Here is a 27,579-nt window from a genome sequence, read left to right as displayed (position 1 = left end):
GAAGATGCTGTCGGCTCCTGTGAAATCCGCCAAGCGCATCTCCTCGCTATTCTCGCTGGGCTCTCACAAGGACGGCTCCATCGCTTCATCTCCCGTGTCACCCGGCTTCAAGTCCTCCCCCGAACAGCAACCCCAGGACGCGACTCGACCTCGCAGCGCTTCGCGACCCTCTCGCATCGTCTCACAGCCCAACCTCGATACCTCGACAGATTTTAATCTTGACGATCCCCTCCCCCCACCGCCATCGCTTCTCGCCGTCAACCAGGATCTCGCCAACAGTGCCAGCACCGGTCCCGATGGCAGACCACAGAGCCGGGGTCGTCGGAGGAGTAGCAGCAGACCCGCCAGTGCAGCTGGCTTGTTTGTCCCTGGTGGTGGCTCCGACTCGCGCCCCAGCACTCCTTCCAAGCGACGCAGTTGGATTCCTGGCCGCGTCCGCGCGAGTTCCGTTGATACCAGAGGCCCTGCCAGTCCAGGTCTGACTCCCAACCAGCCCGGTGCTTGGATTGCGGGTCTTGATCAGAAGATTGCGTATGATTTGGAGCCATTGGCGCGGGGTGATCAGGTATGTACTTGATAATGAGCAAAGGAAGAAAAAGAAACTAAGATGATAGATCCCCGAAATTTGGAACGAAAATGGCGATACTTACGTTTACCTTTTCCCTCAAAATACCGGCAGACCACCGTCGTTCAAGGTGCATTCGACTGTCTTTGCCGAATCGCCCTCGTTGACCTTCTTGGCCCGTGGTACCGATCCCAAAGCGCAGGCTTTGGAGCATCAAGCACGACACATGTCGCTCAGTAGCCCGACCAATTTGCCTGACAATGACAATGACAGCTCCGGTAGCAACCGTATGGCTTTCGTTGACGACGTGGCCGATGAGCCCCAGGAGCTGCATCTCTTCTTGCCCATCCCCCTCAACTGCGACGTCTCCTCCCCCACCGCTCGCATCTCGCAGGAGGACACTGAAACCCTTTTGCTCTTCCGTAATCTCTTTGCCTTCTTGCTGGGCCAGTCCCTCATCGCTACCCCTCGCTCTCCGTCGCTCTTCTCTATCTTCATGGATGTGGCTTCTCTCTTATCCCGCTTTGAGTTCAGCAACTTGGACGGCACCAACTTTGGCGAAACTGCAACCACCAGCTTTGGCAACTACTGCGACGAACTCCATTTGGGCGACGTGCGCCGCAGCCGTGAAAAGACCATTGAAGCCATCGTCCTTGGCGAGCGGCTTCGTTTCTACCCGCTCTACCTCGAAGGTTTCGTGCACGGAGTGGGCAAACTGGACGAGCTCAAGCAGCTGCGTAGTCCCAAGTTTGGCTTGATCCATCCCATCACCCAGAAGCGCCTGGAACGTGGTTTCATCGACCTCGACACCCGGCTTCGCGTGCTCTACAGTAAGCTCAACGAGTTCGACTTTCCCTCCGTCTTCTCCGGAGCAGCCAACTCCACCACATCCGTGGAAAGCAAGGTCGTGCGCTTCAAGGCCTGGAAGCAAGCCTTTTCGGAGTTCCGCCGCTTCACCATGCAGTACTACCGCCAGAAGTATGGTTCATGGCCGCCCAAGGCCCGTTCTAAGAAGAACCATTTCGAAGAGAGTGGGCTCAACCGCCAGGTCCTCAATGACCTGTATCGCGACTTCTGCGATCTCTACGACATGATGGTTGATCGTGGTGCGCTGACTGACCGCACAATCGACCATTCTGGCGAAGCACCTCAGACCTCAGATCCGGATGAACTCATGACCCGAGCCCTGCGCCAGGTCATGAGCGAGTATGATCGCGCGACGCCGCCCGTGCAGCCGCCGATTCCGTTCGATATTCCCCAGATGCCGTCCTTGAAGTCTCTGCACTCCAAGCCCATGGATGCGAAGAAAGAGGCCAAGCGTCGGACCAAGAAGCTCAAGGATACCGATATCAACGCTGTTCTGATGGGTTCCTACACTCGCGAGGGTCTGCGGGCCACCCCCTTCATCGAGAGTTTCATGCAGTTCGAACGCCGCTGCGGCCATGGCAAGTCGGTCAACGACCTGATCGACTTCCGCTGCGGCCAGTGGATCTTCCTCTATTGCGTGATCCAGGCCCTGCCGCTCCTCGTGGTCGACGTGCCCAACGTCAGGTACAACGATGCCGTCGAGTACTTCCTGTGCATTGCCCCACGTGGCGGTGCCCCATGGATCCAGAACGACTCCAAGACAGCCCGTAGTTGGTTCGGAGTCGCCGGTGGTGCTGGTGTTGTCAGTCTTCCATCGGATGTTGTCGTCAATGGTGTCGAAGGTATCTATCGTCGCAGTCACTGCTGGCAAATGGCCGAGCAATGGGCCGATGCAGATGCCATTCTCGAACCCCCGATCGTCGAGGACGCCTACGACAACGAATCGTCCGTGTCTTCGCCGTATCCGGCCCAACAATCTTCTGCCGGGTCGTCCTCAGAACCGCAGCCCAGTCCGTACATGGCACCCCCGAATGCCCTCACGCCGCCGCCAGCGGCCATTCCTCGAACCAACTCGCCTGCCTTGCGGAGTCGGGCCGAGCACCGTCACTCCATCTACCCTGGCCTGGAAGCCTTGCCACTGCCGGCCGGTGTGGCACCAATTGAACCGCCCGCGCGACCAATCAGTCGGTTCAATCCCAACATGAGCTTTGACGACATCTTGAAGCAGGTTCCTCAGAAAAAGAAATAATTTCGCCAACATAAAAAAGGAGTATTAGGGAGGGACCATTGTGTTTATAATCGTGTCTTGAAGGTGTTCACTTCTCATTCTGTTTTCATGCATTACCTGTTCTCCTGTTGTGTGTGTGCGCACACACCAGGTGAGCAGTCATATCCTTTCCTTGCATTTACCTTATAATTCCCATTTCGTGTTTTGTTGATCGTGCCTGGCTCTTTGCATCTATCTTTTTATCTTTTTGTATTTGGATTTGCGTTTTGGGATTGTTTGATGATGCACAGAGGCACATACATTCTCTATCGAGGGAAGGATTACTACTGTGTTTACATTTTGTGATTTCGTGGTCAACCGATGTCAGATCTCTACCACATACTACTTTTTAGACTGCGATGGGATCTGATACAGTGTACCATGATATGGATAGAAATAATACGTCCATAGAGGACGGTAATACGTGAAGACATTCCACAGCAATTAAGTGTAGCATATCCACGGGTGTATTCGCAGTGGTTCCGTCCTGTACCTGTTGAGCCGCAATTTTCTTTCCACGGACGCTCTCTGTCTGGTCTCGCCGTCAGACCTCAACCTCACCAATTCGTCTTAAACAGCTTCGCTTTCTGTTTCTAAATTTGATCCTTCACACAGCGCGAAACCCACTGGTTGAACTGCGATTGGTCTACAATACGGATTTTCCCTCCGTCATGCAGTGCCGCCGCCATTCTGGCCCTCTTAGTGGGCAACGACCATGTCAACATGCTATCAGGAAATTCGCACAGCAGATCTTGTTTTGCGACACATATAAGGGCCTGTGCTTCCTCAGACCATGAGCGAGTCTCTTACGCTGAGTACAGATACCCCTGAGTGATTCTTCTCGCTTTGTACGGAGTACGGTGATCGTCCGCTGACCGTCCGCTGACTAGCAGTCGGTGTTTAGGACGCTTCTTATTCCGCGTCTCAAAAAATTCGCAAGCCGCGGACCTGCTAAGCCATTGCAAGCAAAAAACTACGTGATGAAGAAGCTATAATCCTCCCAACATCCAACAATGTCCCGCTCCCGCTCCCGCTCCACCGTGGGCAGCGACGCCCACGACCGCCTCGAACCGCGCCTCCAAAAAGCAGCCGAACACAACGACCTCGAAGCCCTGACCATCATCGTCAACCTCTCCCGCGAAAATGGCCAATTCAGCGACTCCTTCCTCCGCGTCGGCCTCATGCGCGCCACCGAGCGCGGCTGCATCGAAGCAACGCACTACCTCCTCCGCCAGGGCGCAAAAGCAGACATCCCCAACCTTGACCACACGGGAAACCGCCCCTCGCCATTATTCCGGGCCGTCGAACGGAACCATGTGCGCATTGCGCAGTTGCTGTTGGATTACGGGGCGTCGCCGGAGACGGTGGATAAGAAGGGGCGGACAGCGCTGATGACGGCTGCGTGGCGGAATCATTGGCATATGCTTGATTTGCTGATTGCGCGGGGGGCGAATGTGAATGCGAAGGACAAGAGGGGGCGGAATGCGCTGCATAATCTTGCTGCGGATAAGGTGTGTGATTGGGGGGATGATGTTGTGCGGTTGCTGCTTGGGACGGCGTGTGCTGTTGATGGGGAGGAGGGGAGAGATTTGTTGGGTCGGACGCCGTTGCATTGGGCGTGCGCGACGGGGAAGATACGGTTGGCGGAGTTGTTGCTTATGCGGGCTGGGCCGTTTGTGGTTGATATTGATGCCGTGGAGTTTCGGAATAAAACGGCGTTGCATATTGCGGCTGCGCATGGGAGGGATGATGTTGTAGAGTTGTTGTTGCGGTATGGGGCTAATTTGGAGGCGCGGAGTGATGGTGGGTGGACGGCGTTGCATAATGCGAGTGATAAGGGTTCTGTGCCGACGGTTTGTATGCTGTTGCGGGCTGGGGCCAATGTTAACAGTCAGCTGTTGAATGGTGTGACGCCGTTGCATTTGGCTGCGCAGGCTGGGCATACTGCGATTGTCGAGTGTCTTCTTGAACGGCCGGATTTGAAACGGCGTGTTAGGGATAACTTTGGGAGTACGCCATTTCTGCGGGCCGCGCAGTTTCATCGCAAGGATATTGTGTTTCTTCTGGCGCCGTTTAACAATGTCGAAGCTCTCTCGCCTGATGCCAAGGGGGCATGTGAAAGCTTCGAAGCGACGATTGTCGATTTTGGCAACTATCACAACGAGAACCGTGTGCAGAAGACCTCAGTCTACAACCTGCTGTACGGCCGCGACAAGGAAAACCCACGCAAGCAGGCCTTCAAGGCCCTTCCTACTGACAGCGGAGTGACGGATTTCCGCTGGATCCATCTACCCGCTAATAACATGGCATGGGTAGAGACCTTGCTCACCAAAGCATTCATCGAAGAGGGTCTACATGATGTTGACGGGTTCAAGGGCCTGGAGAAATCGTTCAACTACCAGCACCGCGGGCAATGGATACATTCGCATTTCATGCGGCCGATATGTCAAAGTACGCCAAGGGCTACGGCTACCAAGTCTCGTGACGAGGAGTCGAGCTCAGAAGATACTCTCTCGCCCCTTTCGCCTAGTATAACGGTGAACGGGCAGACGATTGTGGATGGACGGCCTCGTGATCCCAGAGGAGAAAAGCAAAGCCACAGCCACCCCGAGAACAACGGCCACGGCCACCATCGTCGGCATAGCAGCAACAAAAGCAAGAAAAAGAATACCGGTAAAACAGATTACTTTGCAGACAATGCAAGTGCCCACAGCAAGAAGAAGGGTGCCAAGCACCCGGGAACTCCCAAGGGAGAGGCGAAGAGTAAGCCGCCATTTGGTCGTGAGCAACATTCGTCAACATGCAGGGACTCGACAGCGTCCAATGTTTGCATCTTTATGCCGTATCTTCATTTCGAGACTGCGGAGCGACGACAGAGGATGCAGGAGGCTATCCAGCGGGCAGAACTTGTTAGACGACGGCGTTTACCGCCGCCTCCACCGGTGCCCTCGTTCACTCCGGACCAGGTTATAGGTCGGTCTGTGTCGCGAGATGAGATGTTGATTAACGCGCATCTTACGTCTTCGTCTACTGCCTCACTGCATGTCCGACGCACGCTGGACCAGTTCTTTTACCCGAACATCGATACCAGTACCCGAGACCAGGATCAAGTGGTGTACCGGTATCAAACAAGAAGTGACGATGGGCGCTGTGACGACCCGAAAATCTTCATGGTCGACCAGCTGTGGATGTGGATTCTGGGCCCTAATTTGATCGTGACGAGCTTTGCTCAGCGGTGGGAGCAGCCCAAGAATGACCCGCTGAATGTGCTGGACGGAATCATTGAGGATATCAACTCGAAAACCCGTGATCCGGTGACTTCAGTGTATGACCTGGCGATTGCGATAACGAACCGGTGTTCTGGAGTGTTTGATCGCCACCGGATGGACGAGGAGTACCAGTTCCTGGACATGTTTGAATCAGCGGTTGGACTAGCAACAGACCGGGAGACGGTGCTATTCCGCCAGTTCAACGCAGCGTCACTCCAAGCATCACAATGGCTCATGAACCACCGCAAGCTCAACCGTTGGGCACGCCACGTCCAAAAACAAGAAGAACAAACAATAAAATACCGCCCTTGGATCCTCGATGACACAGACTCCTGGGCCTACCATGAATCCGAAGAACCCCTCTTCGTCGACAAACTGCTCGACATCGGCCAAGAAACTGACCTCCTCGCCGAAGCAAAAGACATCCGCGACGAACTCAACATCATCCGCACAATCCTGCAACACCAAAAAGACATCCTCGACGACCTCCAAGACATCATCTGCGGCATCCACACCCACCAAAACCGCCCGCAAACAGACATCAAAAAACGCTTCAAAGAACAACAACGCACTATCGACATGCACCTGAAGGACATCGAACGCATGGACGCCCAGGCCGAACGCGTCTACTACTCCATAACAGACCTCCTGGATCTAAAACAGAAACAAGCCAGCGCAAACGAAGCCCGTTTCGCGCGTGACCAGGCTGCAGGGACAACCCGCCAGGGGAAAATCATCCTCGTCTTCACCATCGTCACTATCATCTTCCTGCCTTTATCTTTTATCACGTCATTCTTCACAATCAACCTCGCCGAGTTCCCGCACGACGCCGACGGCGATACTCAACTGCACCTCTCCTACGTCGGCAGATACACTTTCGGCATCGGCTTCGCCATATCCATCCCATTAATCGCTCTAGCTCTCGCAGTCGACGAAATCGGGAACACATTCCGGCTCGTACGCCGGTATTGCACAGAGCAATTCTCCAAATTCGCCGGTAACGACAACACTAAGACGCGGGCGATGTGGAAACAGGAAAAGATTCAGGATATGGAGTATGAGGCTGCTGTGGAGAGGATTCGGAGGAAAAGTATGGAGACGGAGTTTGCAGGGAGTTTGTTGCCTGTTTCGACGAGGGGGACTGGACGGACTGGACGGACTGGGAGGACGGCGGCGTTTAGGGTTGAGGGGTTTGGGAGGAGGTTTTATGATTAATTTCTTGGAGGATGTAATATAGATGATTAATGATGACGAATTTATAATGAATAATCTTAACTTGAACAGCCAAAGGTGTCAATGGCAGACCCATTCCTCCCAGTGTGATTTCCTGGTCAAGTCAGTCAGAGATATCATATGAAAGCCTTCTGTACCTGAAATTTCATATCGCTTCCCTTCACGCCCAAGCTAGAAAATCACGCGACGAATTTCACTTCGTGGCCATTTCCCAGGCCAGGCCAGACAGGGAATTGTGCTTCCCAAATGGCAATTGATGCTATGTAGGTACTGACAGATACGCTGTGCATTGGAACGGGGGCCCCACGAAACTATCCCCATCTTAACGGCGAGTTCTCACTGCTTGACACCGAGTTGACGCCCGGGGTTCCAAGACTATCCCATCTTAAACGAGAATTTCGAGTTTCTACCACTTCATGCTGAGTAGACGTTCGGGGTGAACCTTCTGCTATTGTCTCCGGGGTAATGACGGGGGCCAATTCGGGAATAATACACAAGTATCCAAAATACCAGTTCGTGTGTTAGCAGTTGGTGGATTCCAGTTGCCATGTTCGCGTACCGTTCGATGTATCTGGATCTCGCTTCTTCCTTGGGTAAGTCTATCACCGGTCCATAGTGTAGCGTCTCTGATATCCCGCATGATCTTCCAGAATGTAGCGTCTGGTGATCGGATGCGTGTCATTGGGAATCTTGCTAGCATATTGGTCCTTACCATAGTCCTCTGGGTCCAAGCCCGCCCACTCACGAATATCCTCATATTTAACTATGAAAATTTCAGATCCAAATGGAAATTTAGGGGAGCACCATTGACATTTCCAGGATATATGACAACTTCCTGTGTGACCGAAGGTCGCAGCACAGGTCCAGCTGTACATAGTGTTAGAAAAGAAACTAAACGGGGTGGCAGAGCATAGCATCCATCCACGAACAGAAACAGCGGCAGCGAATGGACATGGAACCGTCAAGTATCGATTAGGGAGTCCAGAGAGACAGTTGGTCCTGGAACTAGGTTGCGGTGAGCGGCTAAAAGCTGCGCCCATGTTCCACTTTCAGCCATCTCAAGAGTTTCATTGTCTTCCTGTATCGCAATAAATTATAGCAGCATGGTGCGATGATTTTGCAGGACCAGTCAACCTGTGGGGAAGACCAGGGTGTGTAATTCAGGCGTCAAGGCTGTGACAGGGCACGGCAGTCCAGTCCAAGTCAGCATCTTCTGGCATATGTCTGGCTATGCGGCACACTGCATTGTTCAGGTTCAATCCGCGAGAATGTACACAATTGAGCCAGTCAGAGAGGAGGCCAGGGATAACTTCTGTGCCATCTTCGTTGCCTTCGTGTTCCGTTTCAATAGCATGCAACATTGAAGTCGATATGACGAGACCAGTTTCGATCGCCTGAATGTTTAAAACCTTTCCAATCGACATTGAATTTGCGCTCTTGTACCAGATGCAAGATGGTCGGTTCTGAGAATTCTCATGACTGTTAGATCATTACTTCAATCATTTGATATAGATTTTTAGCTGCAGGCACAGTGCTGCAGTCATGCACGTTGCCTTGAGCTTCAGTCCATCATGGCTTTCGTCTGTTTGGAACTCTTTAAAATTCTCTCCTGATATGTGAGATGTACTGAGAGCTTGGGCTTCTGTCAGAGCGTTCCTTCTGTTCTGTAGATAAATATTAGTTTACCGTGCGAGCCGGTCTCTTTTTCCCCATTTAATGTTTGTTACGGGGGATCCAAGTTTGACAGGTAGTCGAAATGCATTCTAAGAGGGAAGCAAGACAGAATGTATCCGTTGGCGTAGATGAAAAATGGAATGTGTGCAAGCCAATGATGGTTGGTATCAGGCCGCCTTGGTTTAGCTACTCATTCAATTCACAGCCACTAAGAAGGAAGGAACATTTACATTGAAGCAAAGGTAAAAGCCCTGCATATGCTCATTCACCTAGGTGCAAGAATGAGGCCTTGAACAGTCTCTGACAGTTTTGTAATGGAGCGAAAATGGTTGATTGATTAGTTATCACTAGTATGCACCTTAATCTGCTAATACCTCGACACCTCCCTTCCATACATCTTATTCAACAACCTCCGAAACAAAACCCGTATCTTATTTTTCCAGCTAATACTCATCGTCACATACGCCCAATTCCACACAAGCGCCGCCGTCCTCCCTGTCAGACCCTGCGGCAGATACTTAGACCCATCCTTTTCGTGCGGGATCTGCATCAGCGCATTCGCATCCCCGATATACGCCAGCGATCCCAGATCCCGGAACGAAAATGGTTCGGATTGCTGGATATCACCCTTGTTGAACCGGGTCGCTAACCACTTGGCTTCTTGAAAGGTTGCCTGTGCGGTGGCTGGCGGGGCACCGGTTTCAGGCATGGCGTTGTCGCCCATCGCGAAGACGTCTTGCATGACTGCTGTCTGGCCGTGTTCGTTTTCGAGCTGCACGCGGAGTTGGCCGTCGACGAGTAATGCGCCGACCTTGGGTGCTTTTTTCACGTGCCAGGTAGCATTCTGGACCTCGGTGGGTGGTTTTGAGCCGCCTTTCATGAGTACGGATTCCGTGGGGAGGGAGTCGAGATCCTGCAATGCACGAGAGACGAATTTGTTCATTGCGTTTCCTGTCACCCACACGCACATGCCGGTGCCCACTTCGCCTTCTTCCTCGGTTGTCAGGGTTAGGCAGCGTTTCGGGTCCATGTCGTATGGTGGTGGATCGCCGGGTGCGCCCCAGCGCAGACCCTTAACGTGATGGGAGGTTTTGATCTCGATACCTTCTTTCTGCATGGTGTCCATGGCGTAGCGGGAGAGGGACTCGTCGAACATGGAGAGGACCTTGGGGGCGACGTCGTATAGCGAGATGCGCGGGATGCCTTCGAGGGCTGGGTATAGACGGACTACGTCTTGGTAGATGTAGTCGCGCAGATTTGCTGCTAGTTCTGTGCCCGTAGGGCCGGCGCCGACGATGGCGAAGTGCAGTAGGTGCTTGCGCATTTCTGGTGAGGTTGTTGGGAGTACGGCTAGTTCGAAGCACTCCCGCACACGACGCTTCACACGGCGCGCATCGCCAACGTCCTTGAAGAACATGGCGTTGTGTCGTACGCCGGGTGTCTTGAATGTCTTGCTCACTGCACCCACCGCGATGACCAGCTTGTCATACGGAACCTCGAACATCTCTCCCTGCTCCCACCTCCGCGCCTCCGCCATGGGCCGATAATTTGTGGTCTCAGGGCCTTCCTCTTGTAACCGCTCATCCTCGTGTGTCCGGGGGGACTCCGTAACACCGCTCTTGACCACTGTTGACTCACACAGCACCGTCTTCTTGTTAAAGTCGACCGCCCGCGCAGCCGCCTGAATGAAATCGACCTTCGCCTTGGAATCACGCACGGGCTCGACGATGTTCGAGAAATCGAGCGCGCCGCTGGCAGCGTCGGTAAGGAGCGGCGTGAAGACGAAGTAGGAGCGTGGAGAGATGATAAGCGGCGAGAAGGAATCTGGTGATAGTTTGCGCGAGAAACTATACCCTCCCCAGCCGGACCCGAGGATGATAACTCGTTCGCGGTTTGTGTCTGATTGAGCGATTGCGGTTGAATGCCCGACTTGCGCAGCCAATGCTAGTTTAGTCGTTGAGAAGCGCGTCTTTTGCTGGCGCAAACCCGAGCGACATAATGGCCGGAGCGGCCGACTCAATGCCAGCAGCGTCATTTCAAAGCCCGATGACCATAGAAATCAAATGGAAGAAACGAGAACATATAAATGACAGTCCCTGAAAATAGCACATGAAGAGAAATGCATTTCGCATACTTCCGGAGCCTATCTGACTTGAGCACATCATGACTTCATTTGCATTTGGGTTTCCCCATGCGGTAAGTGATATCTCGGTCAACGATCGACTCCGATCCCGGTGCTCCAGTAAAAGCAACATTATCACCAATGGAGCACACGTACGGGGCGCTCCTAAGCGTCGGATCTGAAGACTTCCGTACTCATTATGACTCTGACTCCGTTCGGTGTACGGAGTACGGAGCATGAACAGTCACGGGATCCACGCCGGCATCGCTCGGACGAAAATAGTAAGGGAAAAGAAAAATGTTCGGGAAGTTCAGGTTCCAGTAACTCACCACTTCGGGCGGATAAGAATCCCGAAGATTTGTCTCTAGTAGTACAGCTAAACTAGCAACGCTTGTTGAGATACACGTGGATGGTGGACATCTTTCGTAATCCAATGCTAGTCATAGCCCAACGATTCGTATTGGGAGAGCACCTCAACTGGGAGAGCACCTCAACACCGAAATCGGTGTTCCTTCTGGTTAAAAAGACATTGGGATCCTGGGATGAGGAGTGGGATACGAAGGCGTTTTAAGCAGTGAATTGATCACATGATCTTGATCATGAGATTGTTGCGTGGTGTGCTGCGCAGTGGACGAGAATGTCATTAGAGCGGGACCTTCTTCTTGTCCTCTCGACTATCGGCTGGTTCAGATTCTACAGCCACACTTTTCTGACGATGCCGGGTTATCTTCTCCTAATACAAGTGGTCAATGGACAGTACTGACATCTGGGGTTTCCGAAATACCTTAATCTTCGGAAACAGGCCTTTTCCGTTTCCGCCATGGCTTCAGAACCTCATCCTATTTTCTACTCTATAGTTTTCTTGACGAACACCTAAAATGGAGCCTTTAGAGCAAGAAACTATGGCAGCCAGCGCCCTTCTACAGTCCGGATTCCCATTTTGTCCGTTTCCTGAAGACCAACTGAAAGACCTCCCCACTGATAGTGTGCTGGAATGGGTGGAAGAGAAGTTGGATGCAGGCCAACTGTTTGTCGTGCGCAGCTTCGACAGACTAGATACACGGGCGCTGTACTGCTCACCAGAGAGAACCTCTTCAATCTTCTATCCCTGGAATGTATGCTTGGTCTCTTGTATTTGCGAAACCGAGCTTACTTGGTAATCTAGCAATCCTTGTTCGTAACTGCCAGGCCGGACGCGATATCCGCGTATCGGCGCAAGAATTGCTGCGTCCCGAAAGGTCTGGCCGCAAGGACAAGCGTAAAACTTGGGAATAGTTAGTATTATTTTTCTTCCATGCGCTATAGGTTTCTATGCGAAGTCACCTAGGCTGTACGCGAAAGATCTACAATGTCCCCCGCGTTGGACTGAATTACTAGATGCCCTCCTGCCAGAACCATCTTGATATCTTGGATCCCTCGACCTTTTTCGGTCCTTGCCTAAGCAGATAACCCCAGAGGTTTTCATGGCATATGTGGGCACTTGGAATTCGTTGTGCGTATCGGCCTACGTACCTTCTTCTCTGTGAGGGCTAACTAACTCTTTATACAGTTATGGCCTTCACAGACGTTTCAGTGGAACCTTTGCTTGGAACTTCTTACTCGAGGTTGACGGTATGTAAATCATGTTCATTGGTATGCGCGATTCTTTGATACTGAATGGTCATAATCTCGGAACAGGCACAGGCCCTGGAACAATATGCTACGGCACAGATAGATCGAATCAGGAGAAGTACAACTGTTTACAAAGAAGCTTGGACGATCTCCCAACACCGACTGGGTGGACATTTTGGCAGCGCAGATAAGATCCGCAGATCATGCGCGAAGAAATCTTCGACCCCGTCATCGCAATCTCCAAATTCTCTCCCAAGCCCAAGTCATCAAACACGCCAACGACACTTCCTACGGCCTAGCAGCAGCCTGCCACACCAAGGACTACGAGCGAGCTATCCGAGTGACAAATGCGCTCGGAGCAGACACAACCTGGGTGAACATGTATAACTTGGTGCACCAGAGTATTCCGTTTGGCGGGTTTAAAGAGAGTGGAATTGGACGCGAGTGTGGAGCGGCTGTGCTGGAAAATTATACGCAGACGAAGGCGGTTTTCTGTCCGCAGTGATCATTTGTATATACCTCGGAAAGCTTATACTTCTCAAGTGGAGCGACGCACAAACGCAACCTTACTCGGAACCAGAGATTTCGTCCAGCTGGACACTGATAAGAATGAACCACCCTGTATCAACCATTTACTATTATCTGATTGGAAGAAATCAAGCAGACACTTCTTTGTCTCCCTGGATATGTATTCCTGGTACATGGAAAAGGAAATATCCGTGGAGGCTTAGCAACCTCATGAGATTATCTGAGGTAACAGCGCCGTGGCATGTGTATGCCCCACTGTCAACTAAAAGAGTGCTACCATCACTGACGAGAATTCGCGGGCAGTTGCTCGATAGTCTCGTCCCGTAATACTAGGATGTCAGTGAACATGTGTTCTCCATGTGCCGGTAGACTCCTGCGTCTCTCAAATCCCCAAGGCATTGGTATGCCCGGCCATCCATTCAGGACGGGACTCGTATAGGTTTGAAGTCCTTTGTGGCATGCGCCACTTGCGTAGCTATCTCCGCTGCTTGATAGAGTTGATTCAATCACAACTGTATCTATCAGAAGGTAGAGACTCAGCTCATGATGTCTAATTAATTCGGAGTGCGCCAACTATCAGTTTGTCTTCCCTTATCTCTGATGTTCTTTTGGCAATCTGTAATTGAGTTTATGTTAGATAGATAGCGGATTTAACTTAGTTTAGGATCAATGCCCCATCCATAGGTATCAGCCGGCAACAGTTTCTATAGGGCTCTGAGTCTCCGTTCTGCCTGATAAGCTGCACTGAAAGGTTCAAACGTCGGTAGTTCAGTGGCCTGTCTTGTAAGACGTCGTTCCCTAGGTTTTGTCGGTGAGAAATCGACAACGGTATTGCTGCAAGTTCATGGACGTGGCCTATGCTGGTAAATGTTGACGGAAAAAGACTCGACCACCTTGATCCAGTTCATTCTTGGGGTCGCTTCAATTTGGGGTCTTCTGTGCCATCTGCACGGCCGAAGAATGGTTTGATTCCGAAGCTATAAACAAGCGCAGCGTTTCACGATGGGAAGTCCAATATTGTTTGTAGCGTAGTAAACTTAAACATGTTTATCGCCTCTGCATGAAATGGAGGCATGGTTTCGGGTTTCGACATCGCCATATCGGCAACCAGAAACGGATTGACATAGAATTCATCGTCATCGATGTACACCGCATCATATAGCTTAGCAACTGCATGTTGCCCCTGGGATAGGCCGTCAACTGGATGGTTTTCGGTCAGGTCTTCAAGAGTTGAGCGCTGTGACAATCGCCAACGCGCACTGTGTCATGAATTTGCAGTTCAATGCTGGATGTGCCATATGATCCCTGCAATGGAGGATATCGAAGGCATCGTTCAATGTGATGTAGTTGTTCCATTTTTCCAGGACTCTACTTTGCTATCGAATTCACAGCCAGCGAAAGGAGATCGCTGTATGAAAGGAGGTGAGGCTTGTTGTTGAACAGTAGACCGCCAGCCCCTGGTATAAGGAACTTCTTCTCATCGCGCGGTTTAACTGACATATTGTATCTTGAGCGGTTAATGATATGGACACTCGAGACTGCGGAGCCAGGTTCGAAGTACTTCGGTAGGTAGGTAAGCCTGATGTAGTATATAGGAAGAACTCCGATGTATTACACGGAAATAACCAGAAAAAACTATATACAACCCGACTCCATCACAGCTTACTTTTCAACACACTACCTCCATCAAGCACAAGCGTCGCCCCGTTCAAATGACTACCCGCCCGACTCCCCAAATAAACAACCGCCCCCGCAATATCCTCCGGCCTGCCCAACCTCTTATTCGGACTCTCCTCCTCCAACACCTTCATCCCACCCTGCTTCTCAATCAACCCAGACGCCATCTTCGACGGGAAGAAACCTGGCGCAAGCGCGTTACACAGGATATGCCGAGGACCGAGCTCGAGAGCGAGATTCCTGGTTAGATGGAGCACGGCGGCTTTGGAGGCGGAGTAACTGAAGGTGGCGTTTTCGCCGAGAGAGCCGACGCCGATGCCTGCGACGGAGCCAGTGATGATTACTCGTGAGGGGGACTCGCGGGTTGCGGATTTGGAAAGGAGGGGGGCGAATCTTAAATGGCATCAGCATCTATACACATAACACGGATATTCAGGTAGGGAGGCGTACTTCTGCACCGAATAAAACACACTCTTAACGTTCAAGTCCATAACCTTCGAGAACGCGTGCTCGGGGTGCGTCTCGAATTTCTCGCCCCATGTCGCGCCCGCATTCGCAAATAAAATATCCACATGGTCCGTCGTCTTGTTCACCTCAGCGACGAGTCTGTCCAATTCGTCCATGCGCGAACTATCGGCGGGGACGGAGATGGCTTGTGCGCCGGGGCGCTTGTTCGGGAGCGCGTTGAGCGCGGCGACGGCTTCTTCGCAGGCGCTGGCTTTTCGGGATGTGATGTAGACCTTGGAGCAGCCGGCTTGAAGGAGACTATTTCGTGATCAGTTTGGTTTCAATTGTTCCACAGAGGGCATCGGCGAAGACATACCCCGACGCGGCATGGAGACCTAGACCCCTTGAACCGCCGGTGACGACGGCAACTTTGCCATTGAGGGAGAAGAGCGAGGAAAAGTCGTCGAGGTGTACTTCAGACATTGTCAATTGAACGTTATCTGGCGATTATCTGGTGAAGATAGAAGTATGAAGAGTTGAATCTATACCCCTGTACTTGTACCGGGGTACTTAAATGAAGTCATACCGAAAGCCGAGGTTCGGCAATACCCCGCATGATTAGTGATATTCCGTTCTGGGATGGAATGAGGTTATTCGAACTACAAAGGACATGTAGACTGGTTTATATGAGTGAAATTGCCCTCTGTTTGTGATATATGGGTCAGATAGTACATCTGTATAGACGTGGTAGTGAGATTAGCGGTTGTCGGCTGATCGGTAATCTAGGGCGGGATACGGCACGGATAAGAACAGATCCTAGCCCTAATCGACTACCAGGATAACATCATTTCAGACAGATATTCATACAGAGCAGTCGTTAGTAATTGGCAGTCAAGTATCATCCATACCGAGTGTTATTGGATAGAATCCCGTAGAGCCCCAGAGTAATATGCTCAATCGTGCTCGAGGGACCCATCAAGGTCCCTGAAGAAACCCGCTCAAACACGCGCACTAGAGTACCTTGGGGATATATTTCATTTCTATTCATTTCCCTGCTTTTTCTCACTTTCCTTGTCTTGCCTTCAACAACGATCCTATATCCAACTCACTTAGGACACCAGTCAAACAGTCAAATCGTCACACCATAACCATCACCATGTCTCAATTCACCCTCCCCCCCCTTCCCTACGCTTACGATGTACGTATCTCCTCTCCATTTCAGGTATACCTTCATACTAATAAAGACCAGGCGTTGGAGCCCGTCATCTCCAAGCAAATCATGGAAATCCACCACCAGAAGCACCACCAAACCTACATCACCAACCTCAACGCCGCCCTAACTGCCCAATCTACTGCCCTCCAATCCCAAGACGTCCCCCAACTCATCTCCCTGCAACAAAAGATCAAATTCAACGGTGGTGGCCACATCAACCACTCCCTCTTCTGGAAGAACCTGACCCCCGCCAGCTCCCCGCAGGCGAAGCTCGAGTCTGCCCCCGGTATCAAGGCTGCGATTGAGAGGAAGTGGGGTAGCTACGAGGCATTCCAGAAGTTGTTTTCGGCTACTTTGCTGGGAATCCAGGGTAGTGGATGGGGTTGGTTGGTTGCCAATAAACCCAAGGGGGAGTTGGAGATTGTGACGACGAAGGATCAGGATCCGGTGACTGGGGACACGCCGCTTTTTGGAATTGATATGTGGGAGCATGCGTATTACTTGCAGGTACGTTTCCCTCTTTCTTGTTCTATTGTATGTGGTGATGATGCTAAATGTGCTTGTAGTACCTGAACAACAAGGCCTCCTATGTCGAGGGTATCTGGAAGATCATCAACTGGTCTACTGCTGAGGACCGGTACCAGAACGGCATCGAGGGCCCTGCTGTCCTCAAGCTGTAAACTAGATCATAATCAGAAACTCAGTAGATACGCTATGATGTATGAGCATCAGAATAACACGAAAATGCTATGAACAATCCACCGGAACTCCAAGCAGCAAATATTAGACAAAGGATATTAATCATATCCAACAACCCCCATCCCCATCCTCCCATTCGCAACAACCGTAACCTGCCTCCCTACAATTCCTGTCTCTGAAATCCCTAGGTCCAACCGTTCGGGTAACTCGCACTCCATCTCCATTTTGGATGCCCCGGGTTGAGGTCTCAGGCGGAAGACATGCAGCGGTGTCGATGTTAATGTCGGTGAGGATGTGAGATCTCCGTATTTCCTAACCCATTGTTAATAACCCGGGTCTAGTGATAAGATGGTAGGGGGATACATACTCTATCCGCAAGTCAATTGCAGAACAATCCCGGAGCGCAGCGAGAGATTCTATGTCGTTATTGTCGGCGCGAAAGGTAGCTTGTGTGTTTTCTTTGCTGTTATGGAAGAGGACAGAGTAGGAGTTGGCCGCGGAAGAAGAAGCTGGAAAGAGGACGGCGATACGGCCGCCGGAGCTAGGACGAGTAGGACCACACATTGTATAGAGTAGAGTGGAGTATGGTATAGAAGTATCTGAGGTAAGAGATAGAGTAGTATAGAAGCTTGTATAGTTTGCTTGAACAATAATAATACTCAGGAAACAACTACAAAAGAGAGCATACTTATATGTATCCCCCCAAGGTACTCCCTTCCAAGGTATCTGCTTCATCTTTCTCAAGGTTGCTCAAATCTGCGCAGTGGGGCGGAATGCACATCTTTCCTAATTGGGTATACATACTTAATTTAGTATTGCATAGTGCTTGTACATAGTACGGAGTAGTATACAGGGGTGTTAGATGTATATAAAGTGAGTATCTCGATGGAAGATAGCAATTGGGTTTACTGTACATACTCGATATCGACATCATAATGCTCACATACAATATCACCACGAAACCCTTCGGGGTGGCTGCTAACCAACCCAGCACATAATTTTCGCCAACAACCCACCGTCCATCTATAAACTCACAGCACTCAAAACACCCACAATCACCACGATCACAGTGTTCACCTCAACAAAGACCATCTTCCCAATCCTCCACCCTCCGCATCAGCGGCGAGCTCTACAGCCCCCTCTCCAACTCCCCATCCCGCAACGGCGCCGCAATGGTAATCAGCCACTCTATGACAGGCCGTCAAAGAGCAAACTCCGCGCATGTTTGATGCTAAGCAGCTTCCCGACAATGCCGATTCGTTTTTCAGGGATGCTGCTGCATACTACAGAAGCGAGCGCGGGTGCCACCCGCGGTCTGATCAGAGGGTTCCGCTGTCCAGCTACGATCTCGTTGATAAGGCTCGTTCAATTTCCAGCATTTGATCTCGCCGCGACCTTTGTCGATGGTTGCGGGCGCCGATGCTCAGATGCTTCACTACGTGAAGCTGCTGTTTGCTGCCGCCCGTCATCCCATGAAGTTTTTTTGTTTCGCAAGGAAAGAACCACTTCGATCTTTGACAATCTTTCGGTGTCTAGGCCTAAGCTTGTGGAGTTTTTGGCAAGTACCTCTGACCGTGTCGATAGGCATAACGAATAGAAAAAGTAGAACGCATTAAGAATACACTCGGATAGGGTGCGCTTCCGTGTTAAAGACAAACTTGTTCCCATTGCCCGGCTTCACCTGCCATTCATCATCTCCCGTCACCGCCAGGTACGCATACTTAAGCACTTCCGCAAAAACGAAGCTCTCCTGGTTGTCCTGCTTTCCACCTCCGTCCTTCACATTTACATTGTTGATTCCAGCAAATCCAGAGTCTGTCCGGCATGTCGCATTGATAGCAACGAACGCATTCCACACCCAATCTCGGTACTGTGTCTCACCCGTGACGCGATATGCATAGTAGAAGCTCTCGATCACTTCCGGCCGCAGAATGTACACCTCATTGGTGATGTAGAAACCGGCTTCCTCGAAAAATACTCGCTGGTCATTTGGCACCGACTGCGCATCCCATGCAAACGTCTCCGGTCCAATGCCTGTCGCCGTCTCGTTATACGTCGCATGGCATCCTTTCACAAGATCCAAGCCAAACTGAATCAATTTGTCGTCACCCAGCACCGTTCCTCCAAGCAGGAAGCTACCTCCATCAAAGCAGGTAAGGTGCTGTGCATTGAGACCAAGCCGGCCCCGGTTGTACGACGCCAAAAAGGTCAAGTCTGGTCGTGACGACGGGTGCGATTGCAGGTGCTCGATGGTTGAGTGGGCAGCTGCCACCCACCGGTCCTTGTATAATCCAAAGCGGCGCGGGTCGTAAACGTACATCTTGATCAAGTACTCGTAGAATGAATCCGCGCCACCATTCCAACTAACCGCCGCATCGGTAAAGTTGCCCGTCGCGATGTCGATATTGCTGCCCACCAGACCGGGGAAGGGCTCGCTGCTGGCCGGCTGCGGATGCAGCAGGTACTCTTGTGCCCTTTGGCTCAATCGCGCGTACTCCGGATCACCCGTCAGGTCACTTAAACGCGTCCATTCCAGCGTCAAAGTGCCCATTCCGGCAAGAGAGTTGTATGTCAGACCATCGTTTCCGTGCGAAGTGATGTTGACGTCGTTGATCGGCACTCCAGATTTCGTGTCGAAGGCGAACTTGAGCACATCCGCTAGTTTCTTTGACTGAGTCAGGAGCATATCCACCTTCGACGAATCGTTAACCAAGTCCGCCATTGGCCCTTTCAGCAGATCATATCCGGATAACATTCCTGCGAGGTATCGGATGGTAGTCTCAAACAGGCTGACCAAGGAGGGAGTGGTGGAATAATCGACGGAGGCGATATGGTCGAGAATTTGGTCAACGACGTCAGCTTTGCGCATCAGGATGGCGGTCGAGAGGGCGTCTACAGCAGATGCACCCCATCCATTTCTATAGAATACATCATCAGTATCATGCAGAGTGAGAGAAAGGAGGAATGCGAACCTGGAGTCTCCGTATCCGTTAGAAACTGGATGCAACTCGTCGTGAGGAAAAGCGTATTTAGTATAGCCATTCCAGGCATGTTGAAAGGCTTCTTTGACCGCATCCGCTTGAGAAAGGGCCTCCTGATGCAGAAATGGTTGGGACGGTAGGGTCGCAGCCAGCGAAGGGCCGATGAAGAGAAAGGCCGAAAGGCGCATGTCTAGCAGTAAATGAGCGACTGGAAAGAAAGATAGAGAGAGAGAGAAGGAAGAATTACAATAAATTAAGAATTTTATCAAGAGAGTGACAGCGACAGCAACAGGAGATGTGACAGTAAGTGACACAACAGGAAAGAGCGATGAACGAGTCGCATATTTGTAAGAGTGACACAGTCATCCCTGCGTCGCAAAGAGAGAATGCTGCATTTTGATTCCAGTAGTCGTGTTTGCTGCAAGGAACCGGCCTTTTTTATTGGAGGTCGTTAGCTTTTTCCTTTTTTCCGAGTAAGACATTCTTTGCATTACCCCGGAATACACGGGTTTATTTGCGATGTGAAGTCACATGTACTTGGCTGTACTTGTAATACACCGAATATGATCGGTGCATCCAGGAGTCTTGCAGTTGATAGATCAATATTGCCCGAAACGGAAGTCTTGAAGCTATACAGATTCTAATTAGCACATTGTCATTGGTCAATGCTTCGGTCAGCATCATCAACCTCACTTTTTACTCTGTCTCTCTAGATTATCTTACTTAGCATATACCAAATGCATTTTATTGTTCTATTCCTTTCAACTGGCGTATCCATACAAAAAAAATAGACAGAAATAGGTGAATGACCGGTTTCGGCGGGGCTGAAAAATTGACTATGACTCTTCCGGCTTTAGCTCTTCCTCTTCCTCTACCTCTTCCTCTTTCCCTCCCAGCTTTCTCTCTGTCATTATCCCCAGGACACAGGGGAATCTCTTAATATATTTACATTTCCTAATTTACTTGTCTCCCTCATTAACTAGAGACACGACAGAATGGCAGCCCCCCTCCTCGTTTCCTTCGACCCCGCGGCCCCCGCCGGTCTCTCTCTCCAGCAGATCGCATACTTAGGCCGCGTCCTCGTCAAGGTCAACAGTCTCAAGCAGGCCGAGGACTTTCTACGCCAGAACTTCCGGAGCCTCGATGTCTACATCGATGCCACCGACATCCCTTCCTCCGGAGATATCGTCGATATCCTCAACACCGGTGCCGCCAAAGTCTTCATCACCCTTGACCAATCAACCGCGCTGTCGCAAGAACAATCTGTTCCCTCCGATCGTCTCGTCGTCTATGCCTCATCTAATAGCCAGGTCGATGCTTTCCAGGAATGGGTTGCAGAGAATCCCGAGAGGAAGGATGCCGGTCTTTGTACAGAGTCCGCTACCAAGGCTCTGGCGGATAAGCTGGGCATGAACCTCGAGGCGCAGAATCTCTACCAGAACTACCGTGACAGCGCATCAATCACAGAGGATGGCCTAAAACAGACCATCAATGAGGGTGCTGTCAGTGTTGTTCCTGCGCAGAAGCTGACCTTCGAGCGTAATCCATCCGATGGCCAGATTTCCGCCGCTTCGCTTGTTGCTGCCCGTGCCGTGGTTGACCAGGGCAATGGATTGTATGCCACCCTTGTTACTGATGAACGGGGTGTTTCTTTGGGTTTTGTCTGGAGCAGTGATGAGAGTATTGCTGAAGCCTTCCGTACTGGTACCGGAGTCTACCAGAGCCGGAAGCGCGGGCTGTGGTACAAGGGTCAGTCCAGTGGTGATGTGCAGGAACTTATCCGTGTTGGCTTTGACTGTGACAGCGACTGCTTGGTCTTCATCGTCAACCAGATTGGCCGGGGTAAGATCAACTATTACAAATTCAGCTTTGTTGGAACTAACGTTTTCTCTAGGATTTTGCCACCTCGGTAGAGCTAGCTGCTTTGGCCCATACAACGGTCTCTCTCGTCTCCAAAAGACCCTCCAAGCCCGCAAAGACGACGCCCCCGCCGGTTCCTACACCGCGAGACTGTTCAATGATCCCAAACTCGCCCAGGCTAAGATTATGGAGGAAGCTGATGAACTGTGCCGCGCCAACACCAAGGAGGAGATCGCATTTGAAGCTGCCGATCTGCTTTACTTCGCCTTGACCCGCTGCGTTGCCAATGGTGTTAGTTTGGAGGATATCGAACGGAATCTCGACCTCAAGAGCCTCAAGGTTAAGAGGAGAAAGGGTGACGCCAAGGGTCCCTGGGCTGAGAAGGCCGGTCTGGCTCCTGCAGCTGAACCCAAACCCGCCGAGGAGAAGAAGCCCGAACCGCCCGCCGTTGATGTGAACACCCGACTCGAGATGACCCGTGTGGTCACCGCTTCGACACCAGAGAACGTCGTCCGCGACCACCTCAAGCGGCCGTCGCAGAAGTCGAACGAAGCCATTGTCGGCCTTGTGCGTCCCATCATTCAGGATGTTCGCGAGAATGGCGATGTGGGTGTGCTCAAGTACACTCACAAGTTTGAAAAGGCAACGTCCTTGACCTCTCCCGTCATCCACGCACCGTTCCCCGCGGAACTCATGAAGCTGTCCCCGGAGACGCAAGAGGCTATTGATGTCAGTATCTCCAACATCAGCAAGTTTCACGCCGCCCAGAAGGGAAGCAACGATGCACTCAAGATGGAGACCATGCCGGGTGTGGTCTGCTCACGTTTCTCGCGGGCCATTGAGCGGGTTGGTCTCTACATCCCCGGTGGTACTGCTGTGCTTCCCTCTACAGCCATGATGTTGGGTGTTCCTGCCATGGTTGCTGGATGTAAGACTATCGTTCTTGCCTCGCCGCCGCGCGCGGATGGTAGCATCTCCCCTGAAATCGTCTACGTCGCCCACAAGGTTGGTGCTGAGAGCATTGTTCTCGCTGGTGGTGCCCAGGCCGTGGCTGCTATGGCCTACGGAACCCCAAGCATCAGCAAGGTCGACAAGATCCTTGGCCCTGGTAATCAGTTCGTGACTGCTGCCAAGATGCTGGTGGCCAACGACACCTCTGCAGGTGTCAGCATTGATATGCCCGCTGGACCCAGTGAGGTGCTTGTGGTGGCCGACAAGGACGCTAACCCGGCGTTTGTGGCCTCTGATCTCCTGAGTCAAGCTGAGCACGGCGTCGACTCGCAGGTTATCCTCATCGCAATTGACCTGAATGAGGCTCAGCTCAAGGCCATTGAGGATGAGGTCGATGCGCAGGCGAGAGCCCTGCCCCGGATGGATATCGTCAAGGGATCTCTGGCGCACTCTGTGACGTTTGTGGTCAAAGATATCAACGAGGCTATGGCCCTCAGCAACGAGTATGCTCCGGAGCACTTGATCTTGCAGGTACAGGACGCTGAGTCTGTTGTGGACCTCGTTCAGAACGCAGGCAGTGTGTTTATCGGGCAGTGGACTCCTGAGAGTGTGGGTGATTACTCTGCAGGTGTCAACCACTCTTTGCGTAAGTGACCTTTCATTTCTTATATCTATTTACTTGTGCTAACGTTTTACAGCAACCTACGGCTACGCCAAGCAGTACTCTGGTGTTAACCTCGGATCCTTCCTCAAGCATATCACCAGCTCCAACTTGACAGCTGACGGTCTTTACGGCCTGTCACGCACGGTTGAGCAGCTGGCTGGTGTCGAAGGACTTGAGGCGCACAAGAGGGCTGTCAGCATTCGTGTAGCTGAGATCAAGCGGTATCAGTCGTAATCTCTTTCCCCATTTTTCATGATTTAACGTTGGATATATTAGCATGATGATAAATAAAAGTTATCTATGTAGATGATTCTATCTCTGAATTAGTGGTATCTACAAAATGCTATAGAATGAACAAGCAACAACTTTTCCGGGCCGATGACAACAGGGAATCAATAACACAAAGCAAACAGTCATAATCATAATGGAGGAATTACTTCTTCCTCTCCCGAATCTTCCACTTAATACCATTCTTATTCGTCCCCCCGACAGAGTTATCCATCCGCCCTCGTTGCCAGTCCAGCTCGCGCTCCGCGGCGGTGATATCAGCATACTGCTTTTGAAGGTGTTTGAGCTTGTTCTCCCGCGCCTCGACAGCTCTCTTGCGCAGCTTGCGTGCCCGTCGTTCGTCGGCCAGCGCCTGTCGTTCCCCCTCGAGCTGTTTCCGGGACTTCTTCTGTTTCAACCGTTGTCCGAAAGATTCGTCCATATCCTCATCATCATCTTCACCGTCATCTTCCTCTTCCTCCCGCAGCCTCCGGTTCTTCAATTCCCTCTGTTCCTCCCGATCACCCGCAAAAACCACCTTCTTCAACTTCGTCTCCTCCACCTCATCCCCAAAATCAAACCCCCCAAACTCATCATCTTCATCCATCTCCTCCTCCTCCCCTTTCTTATCACCCCCCTTCCCCCCAAGAACCTCCCTCATCCCCTCCTGCAACCTAACCTCCTGTTCAACCCTCTCCATCTCCCGCCTAACCCTTTCCCCAACCGTCCGCAAATACGCCGCATCCTGCGTCTTCAGCAACTTGATCGCCTCGTGGCTTAGGCCCCGGGCAGCGGCGGAGTCGCGCGATGCGGAACCGTGTTTGCCTGCCTTCCCGGAGTGGGAGGACATCATGCCGAAGGCGAATTCATCGGGGTTGCGGTCGCGGGCTTTTTCGGAAAGGCGGGCGAGTTTGGCTTTCTTTTGGTTGTAGTCTTTTGCACGGAGGGAGTAGTCCTTTTATTTGTTAGTGTTTTTGTCTTTTCAAGGGTGGGTTGAGTATGGGATGGGAAGTACCTTGTGCTTTTCGAGGATACCCCATTTTTCACGGCCTTGGAGTTGACCACGCTCGCGGTGTTGCCGTCGGTGGACGGCGTTGCGCATGGACGACATTATGCTCTTTTCACTATCCTGTCTCTTTCTTTGATATTGTAGCGAAACGAACGTGGTGTAGTAGATAAGAGTGTTGGAGGTTGGCGGATGTGGATAGTTGAAGAGTTGAAAAAAGTTCTCCGCCGGCGGAAGCTGCGTTCTCGGTCAGCTGTTTTCTCTCCTCGACGGTGCTTCGTTTGAACTTCCACGGTTGACGGATACTACTCTCTTTGGCTGACTATTTTATTGCTTGAATTGATATACTCGGTTCAATACAAGGGTCCATCCAATCCCTCACTCAACCCAGGCAACCGTCCCACCTCACCCACGAGCACCGCACCGCACCAAAGTGCAAACAGTCGAATCTCGAATCTCGAATCTCCTCCGTAAACTCCAGCGAAAAAGCAGACCAGATACCCGAAATGGCAGACTCGCAACAACAAGGACAACAACAACAACCACCCCGCCCCAAAATCAAATACAACCTCCGCAACCCCCTCCCCCTCTCCGCCTCCCAAGAAGCAGAAGTCCAAGACCTCTTTCACAAACGCGTGCGAAGCCATTGCGCTGCTGAGATCAAGGGTATCTCACCTCCCCCCTGTCCCCCAGACTGCCTCTTTCCGATTGTTTAAACGAAAGCAAAACCTGCTAACCGGGAGGTAATACAGCATTTGCCGAATGCGCCGTGAATCGTACCGTAACCGCAACATGGATCTGTCGACAGCAGCGGCTTACTATGAATGGGTGTATGCTTGCGCATGCGAAGCCAGAGGAGGAGGATCGGGCGAGGGAGGAGTGGTTTGCGACTGTGGAAGAGAGGAGGAGGGCGAGGAATGAGGAGGATGAGAGGGTGAGAAGGAGGAGGGAGGAGGTTATTCGGATGATGAGGGAGGATGATGAGAGGAAGAAGGCGTCGGGGTAGTCTTGTCCCTTGTGCCTTGGTTTCTTGTGACGTTATTACTGTGTGTATGTTTGGCGTTGGTTATGGCGTTGCATTGTGTTTTCGGTTGATACAATCTCAGGGCACTTATGTTATGTACAGTACTGTCATGAGACTTGTTGAAAGATGAAAAGAATAGATATGAATCTCCTAATCCCAGCTATGCGCCTAACTCCGTAATCAGATATAATTGTTCAACATCAGACATCCGCCATTGCCTTGTCCCCATCTTCATCCCCCTCTCCCTCTCCCATAGCAGTATCTTCTCCAAAGATATCCTCCATCTTCCCGTCCTCATCATCGTCCTCACCATGCCCTTCACCGTCTCCTTCCCCTTCTCCCTCTCCAGCCGCTGACTTCTGAATCTCCTCCTCACCCTCACTCTCCCACTCCTCTTTCATATCCCACCCAACCCCCGTCAAACAAAACCTCTCCGGCGGCAACCGCATCCCTCCCATCATAAGTCCCTGATGCGCCTGCGGCGCCCGATTCGCGTTCCCAGCATTATCAAATCCCCTCGACGCCCCGGGCAATGCAACCCGATTCCTCTCCGTCGCAACATCCATAAGAAACTCCTTCGGCAGCCCCGTCTGAAACTGATAATGCAACCTCGACGCAATACTCAACCGCAGCGCCGACAAACTAACAGTGTTCACATCGTGCGCTCCTCCACCGCCTCCACTGCCGCCGCCACGGCCACCACTCGTTCCCGACTCTCCGGCTGCACCCGCGTACCCCTCGGTCGCGAGATGCACGGCGTCAGTTAGTACGTTGGAGGTGTAGCGGTAGGCGAAGTCGAGGAGTTGGAGGGGGACACGTTCTTGGTAGGCTGTTACACCGAGGGAAGCGAGGAGCATGTGGATTAGGCGAACGTCGCGGGGGCGGCGCGACTTGCCGCTGTCTTTTAGGGAGGTTGCGGGGATTTGGGTTGGTTGGGAGGCAGGAGCGGAGGCGGATGTGGTTGTGGTGGTGTTTTGGTTGGCGCTGGGGGTTTGCGACGAGGCATTGTTGTTGTTCGTGTTGGTGGTGGTATTGGCGTTAGCGGAGATTGGGTCGGTTGTTGGGGGAGTTGTAGGTTGTGCTGTTTGGTTTGGTGATGCCATTTTCTTGGAGTAACTGGCCGTCGTTGGCTCGAAGGGAGTAGTAGTAGGTTGAAGTGAGGTCGGAAAGTCCTTAGCGATGTAGAATGACCGATCGATTATAACGGTGTCATTGGTGGACGCGAAGAGGTATCCACAGAGACAGTAACCTTGTTAATGAAAAGATAGCAGTCCAGTCGTATGGCGTGGGTGTGAAGTGAAAGTTGACGTGAACTGCGATGGACGAATCTGAAGATCGAGCTCCGAGGCGCTAGTCCGGAACGGGTAATCCTGTCTACATCCGTGGTCTACAAATATAAAATTGGCACTGCTAGAAGTAAACAAGAAATACAAACAATTCTATTCCAAGGACTGTTCAAGGTTATGTGCAAACGAAGTAGCGACAGTCAAACCAACAGATCTAAACTATCCTCATACAAAAGACATCGCGCCAAACGTCCAGCCAAAAAGCAATGTGTATGAATACAATGCCGCTCAGTATAAACTCCGGTGTAATGCAATATAAAGTCAGAATGCCACGGATAATGCAAATGCGGTCCGGTCGGATAGCACGG

General features: G+C 51.6%; 13 protein-coding genes across 13 annotated transcripts; 7 read left to right on the top strand and 6 right to left on the bottom strand.

Moving 5' to 3' along the window:
- Positions 1–4: 4 nt before the first annotated feature.
- ACHE_30644A (uncharacterized protein) lies at positions 5–2,681 on the top strand (the record flags this gene model as incomplete). The annotated part of the gene is made up of 2 exons (XM_043277284.1): positions 5–565; positions 615–2,681. 2 exons carry the CDS (start codon positions 5–7, stop codon positions 2,679–2,681), a joined length of 2,628 nt encoding a protein of 875 aa, XP_043135179.1.
- Positions 2,682–3,712: 1,031 nt separating this feature from the next.
- On the top strand, positions 3,713–7,183 carry ACHE_30643A (ankyrin repeat protein; the record flags this gene model as incomplete). Its single annotated transcript, XM_043277283.1, has 1 exon — positions 3,713–7,183. One exon carries the CDS (start codon positions 3,713–3,715, stop codon positions 7,181–7,183), a length of 3,471 nt encoding a protein of 1,156 aa, XP_043135178.1.
- Positions 7,184–9,242: 2,059 nt separating this feature from the next.
- Positions 9,243–10,910, bottom strand: ACHE_30642S (putative pyridine nucleotide-disulfide oxidoreductase; the record flags this gene model as incomplete). The annotated part of the gene is made up of 1 exon (XM_043277282.1): positions 9,243–10,910. One exon carries the CDS (start codon positions 10,908–10,910, stop codon positions 9,243–9,245), a length of 1,668 nt encoding a protein of 555 aa, XP_043135177.1.
- A 965-nt stretch (positions 10,911–11,875) lies between these two features.
- Positions 11,876–12,276, top strand: ACHE_30641A (uncharacterized protein; the record flags this gene model as incomplete). The annotated part of the gene is made up of 2 exons (XM_043277281.1): positions 11,876–12,112; positions 12,163–12,276. 2 exons carry the CDS (start codon positions 11,876–11,878, stop codon positions 12,274–12,276), a joined length of 351 nt encoding a protein of 116 aa, XP_043135176.1.
- A 191-nt stretch (positions 12,277–12,467) lies between these two features.
- ACHE_30640A (uncharacterized protein) lies at positions 12,468–12,995 on the top strand (the record flags this gene model as incomplete). The annotated part of the gene is made up of 3 exons (XM_043277280.1): positions 12,468–12,489; positions 12,547–12,608; positions 12,675–12,995. 3 exons carry the CDS (start codon positions 12,468–12,470, stop codon positions 12,993–12,995), a joined length of 405 nt encoding a protein of 134 aa, XP_043135175.1.
- A 1,796-nt stretch (positions 12,996–14,791) lies between these two features.
- ACHE_30639S (oxidoreductase, short-chain dehydrogenase/reductase family) lies at positions 14,792–15,743 on the bottom strand (the record flags this gene model as incomplete). The annotated part of the gene is made up of 3 exons (XM_043277279.1): positions 14,792–15,206; positions 15,264–15,578; positions 15,637–15,743. 3 exons carry the CDS (start codon positions 15,741–15,743, stop codon positions 14,792–14,794), a joined length of 837 nt encoding a protein of 278 aa, XP_043135174.1.
- Positions 15,744–16,416: 673 nt separating this feature from the next.
- ACHE_30638A (superoxide dismutase) lies at positions 16,417–17,153 on the top strand (the record flags this gene model as incomplete). The annotated part of the gene is made up of 3 exons (XM_043277278.1): positions 16,417–16,458; positions 16,510–16,980; positions 17,040–17,153. 3 exons carry the CDS (start codon positions 16,417–16,419, stop codon positions 17,151–17,153), a joined length of 627 nt encoding a protein of 208 aa, XP_043135173.1.
- A 117-nt stretch (positions 17,154–17,270) lies between these two features.
- On the bottom strand, positions 17,271–17,736 carry ACHE_30637S (uncharacterized protein; the record flags this gene model as incomplete). The annotated part of the gene is made up of 2 exons (XM_043277277.1): positions 17,271–17,484; positions 17,540–17,736. The coding sequence occupies 2 exons, from the start codon at positions 17,734–17,736 to the stop codon at positions 17,271–17,273; spliced, it is 411 nt and encodes a 136-aa protein (XP_043135172.1).
- A 1,048-nt stretch (positions 17,737–18,784) lies between these two features.
- On the bottom strand, positions 18,785–20,341 carry MNS1B (glycoside hydrolase family 47 protein; the record flags this gene model as incomplete). The annotated part of the gene is made up of 2 exons (XM_043277276.1): positions 18,785–20,090; positions 20,145–20,341. The coding sequence occupies 2 exons, from the start codon at positions 20,339–20,341 to the stop codon at positions 18,785–18,787; spliced, it is 1,503 nt and encodes a 500-aa protein (XP_043135171.1).
- An 807-nt stretch (positions 20,342–21,148) lies between these two features.
- On the top strand, positions 21,149–23,862 carry HIS4 (histidine biosynthesis protein HIS4; the record flags this gene model as incomplete). Its single annotated transcript, XM_043277274.1, has 3 exons — positions 21,149–21,995; positions 22,048–23,610; positions 23,663–23,862. The coding sequence occupies 3 exons, from the start codon at positions 21,149–21,151 to the stop codon at positions 23,860–23,862; spliced, it is 2,610 nt and encodes an 869-aa protein (XP_043135170.1).
- Positions 23,863–24,061: 199 nt separating this feature from the next.
- ACHE_30634S (rRNA-processing protein UTP11) lies at positions 24,062–25,006 on the bottom strand (the record flags this gene model as incomplete). Its single annotated transcript, XM_043277273.1, has 2 exons — positions 24,062–24,850; positions 24,911–25,006. 2 exons carry the CDS (start codon positions 25,004–25,006, stop codon positions 24,062–24,064), a joined length of 885 nt encoding a protein of 294 aa, XP_043135169.1.
- A 401-nt stretch (positions 25,007–25,407) lies between these two features.
- Positions 25,408–25,907, top strand: ACHE_30633A (uncharacterized protein; the record flags this gene model as incomplete). The annotated part of the gene is made up of 2 exons (XM_043277272.1): positions 25,408–25,567; positions 25,654–25,907. 2 exons carry the CDS (start codon positions 25,408–25,410, stop codon positions 25,905–25,907), a joined length of 414 nt encoding a protein of 137 aa, XP_043135168.1.
- Positions 25,908–26,125: 218 nt separating this feature from the next.
- Positions 26,126–27,028, bottom strand: TAF9 (putative transcription initiation factor TFIID, 31kD subunit; the record flags this gene model as incomplete). Its single annotated transcript, XM_043277271.1, has 1 exon — positions 26,126–27,028. The coding sequence occupies one exon, from the start codon at positions 27,026–27,028 to the stop codon at positions 26,126–26,128; it is 903 nt and encodes a 300-aa protein (XP_043135167.1).
- Positions 27,029–27,579: the final 551 nt, after the last annotated feature.

This window comes from Aspergillus chevalieri, chromosome 3, assembly GCF_016861735.1.
Source record: "Aspergillus chevalieri M1 DNA, chromosome 3, nearly complete sequence".
Taxonomy (NCBI): domain Eukaryota; kingdom Fungi; phylum Ascomycota; class Eurotiomycetes; order Eurotiales; family Aspergillaceae; genus Aspergillus; species Aspergillus chevalieri.
The sequence above is the reverse complement of the archived record's forward strand: the minus strand, read 5'-3'. Positions and strand labels throughout refer to the sequence as shown.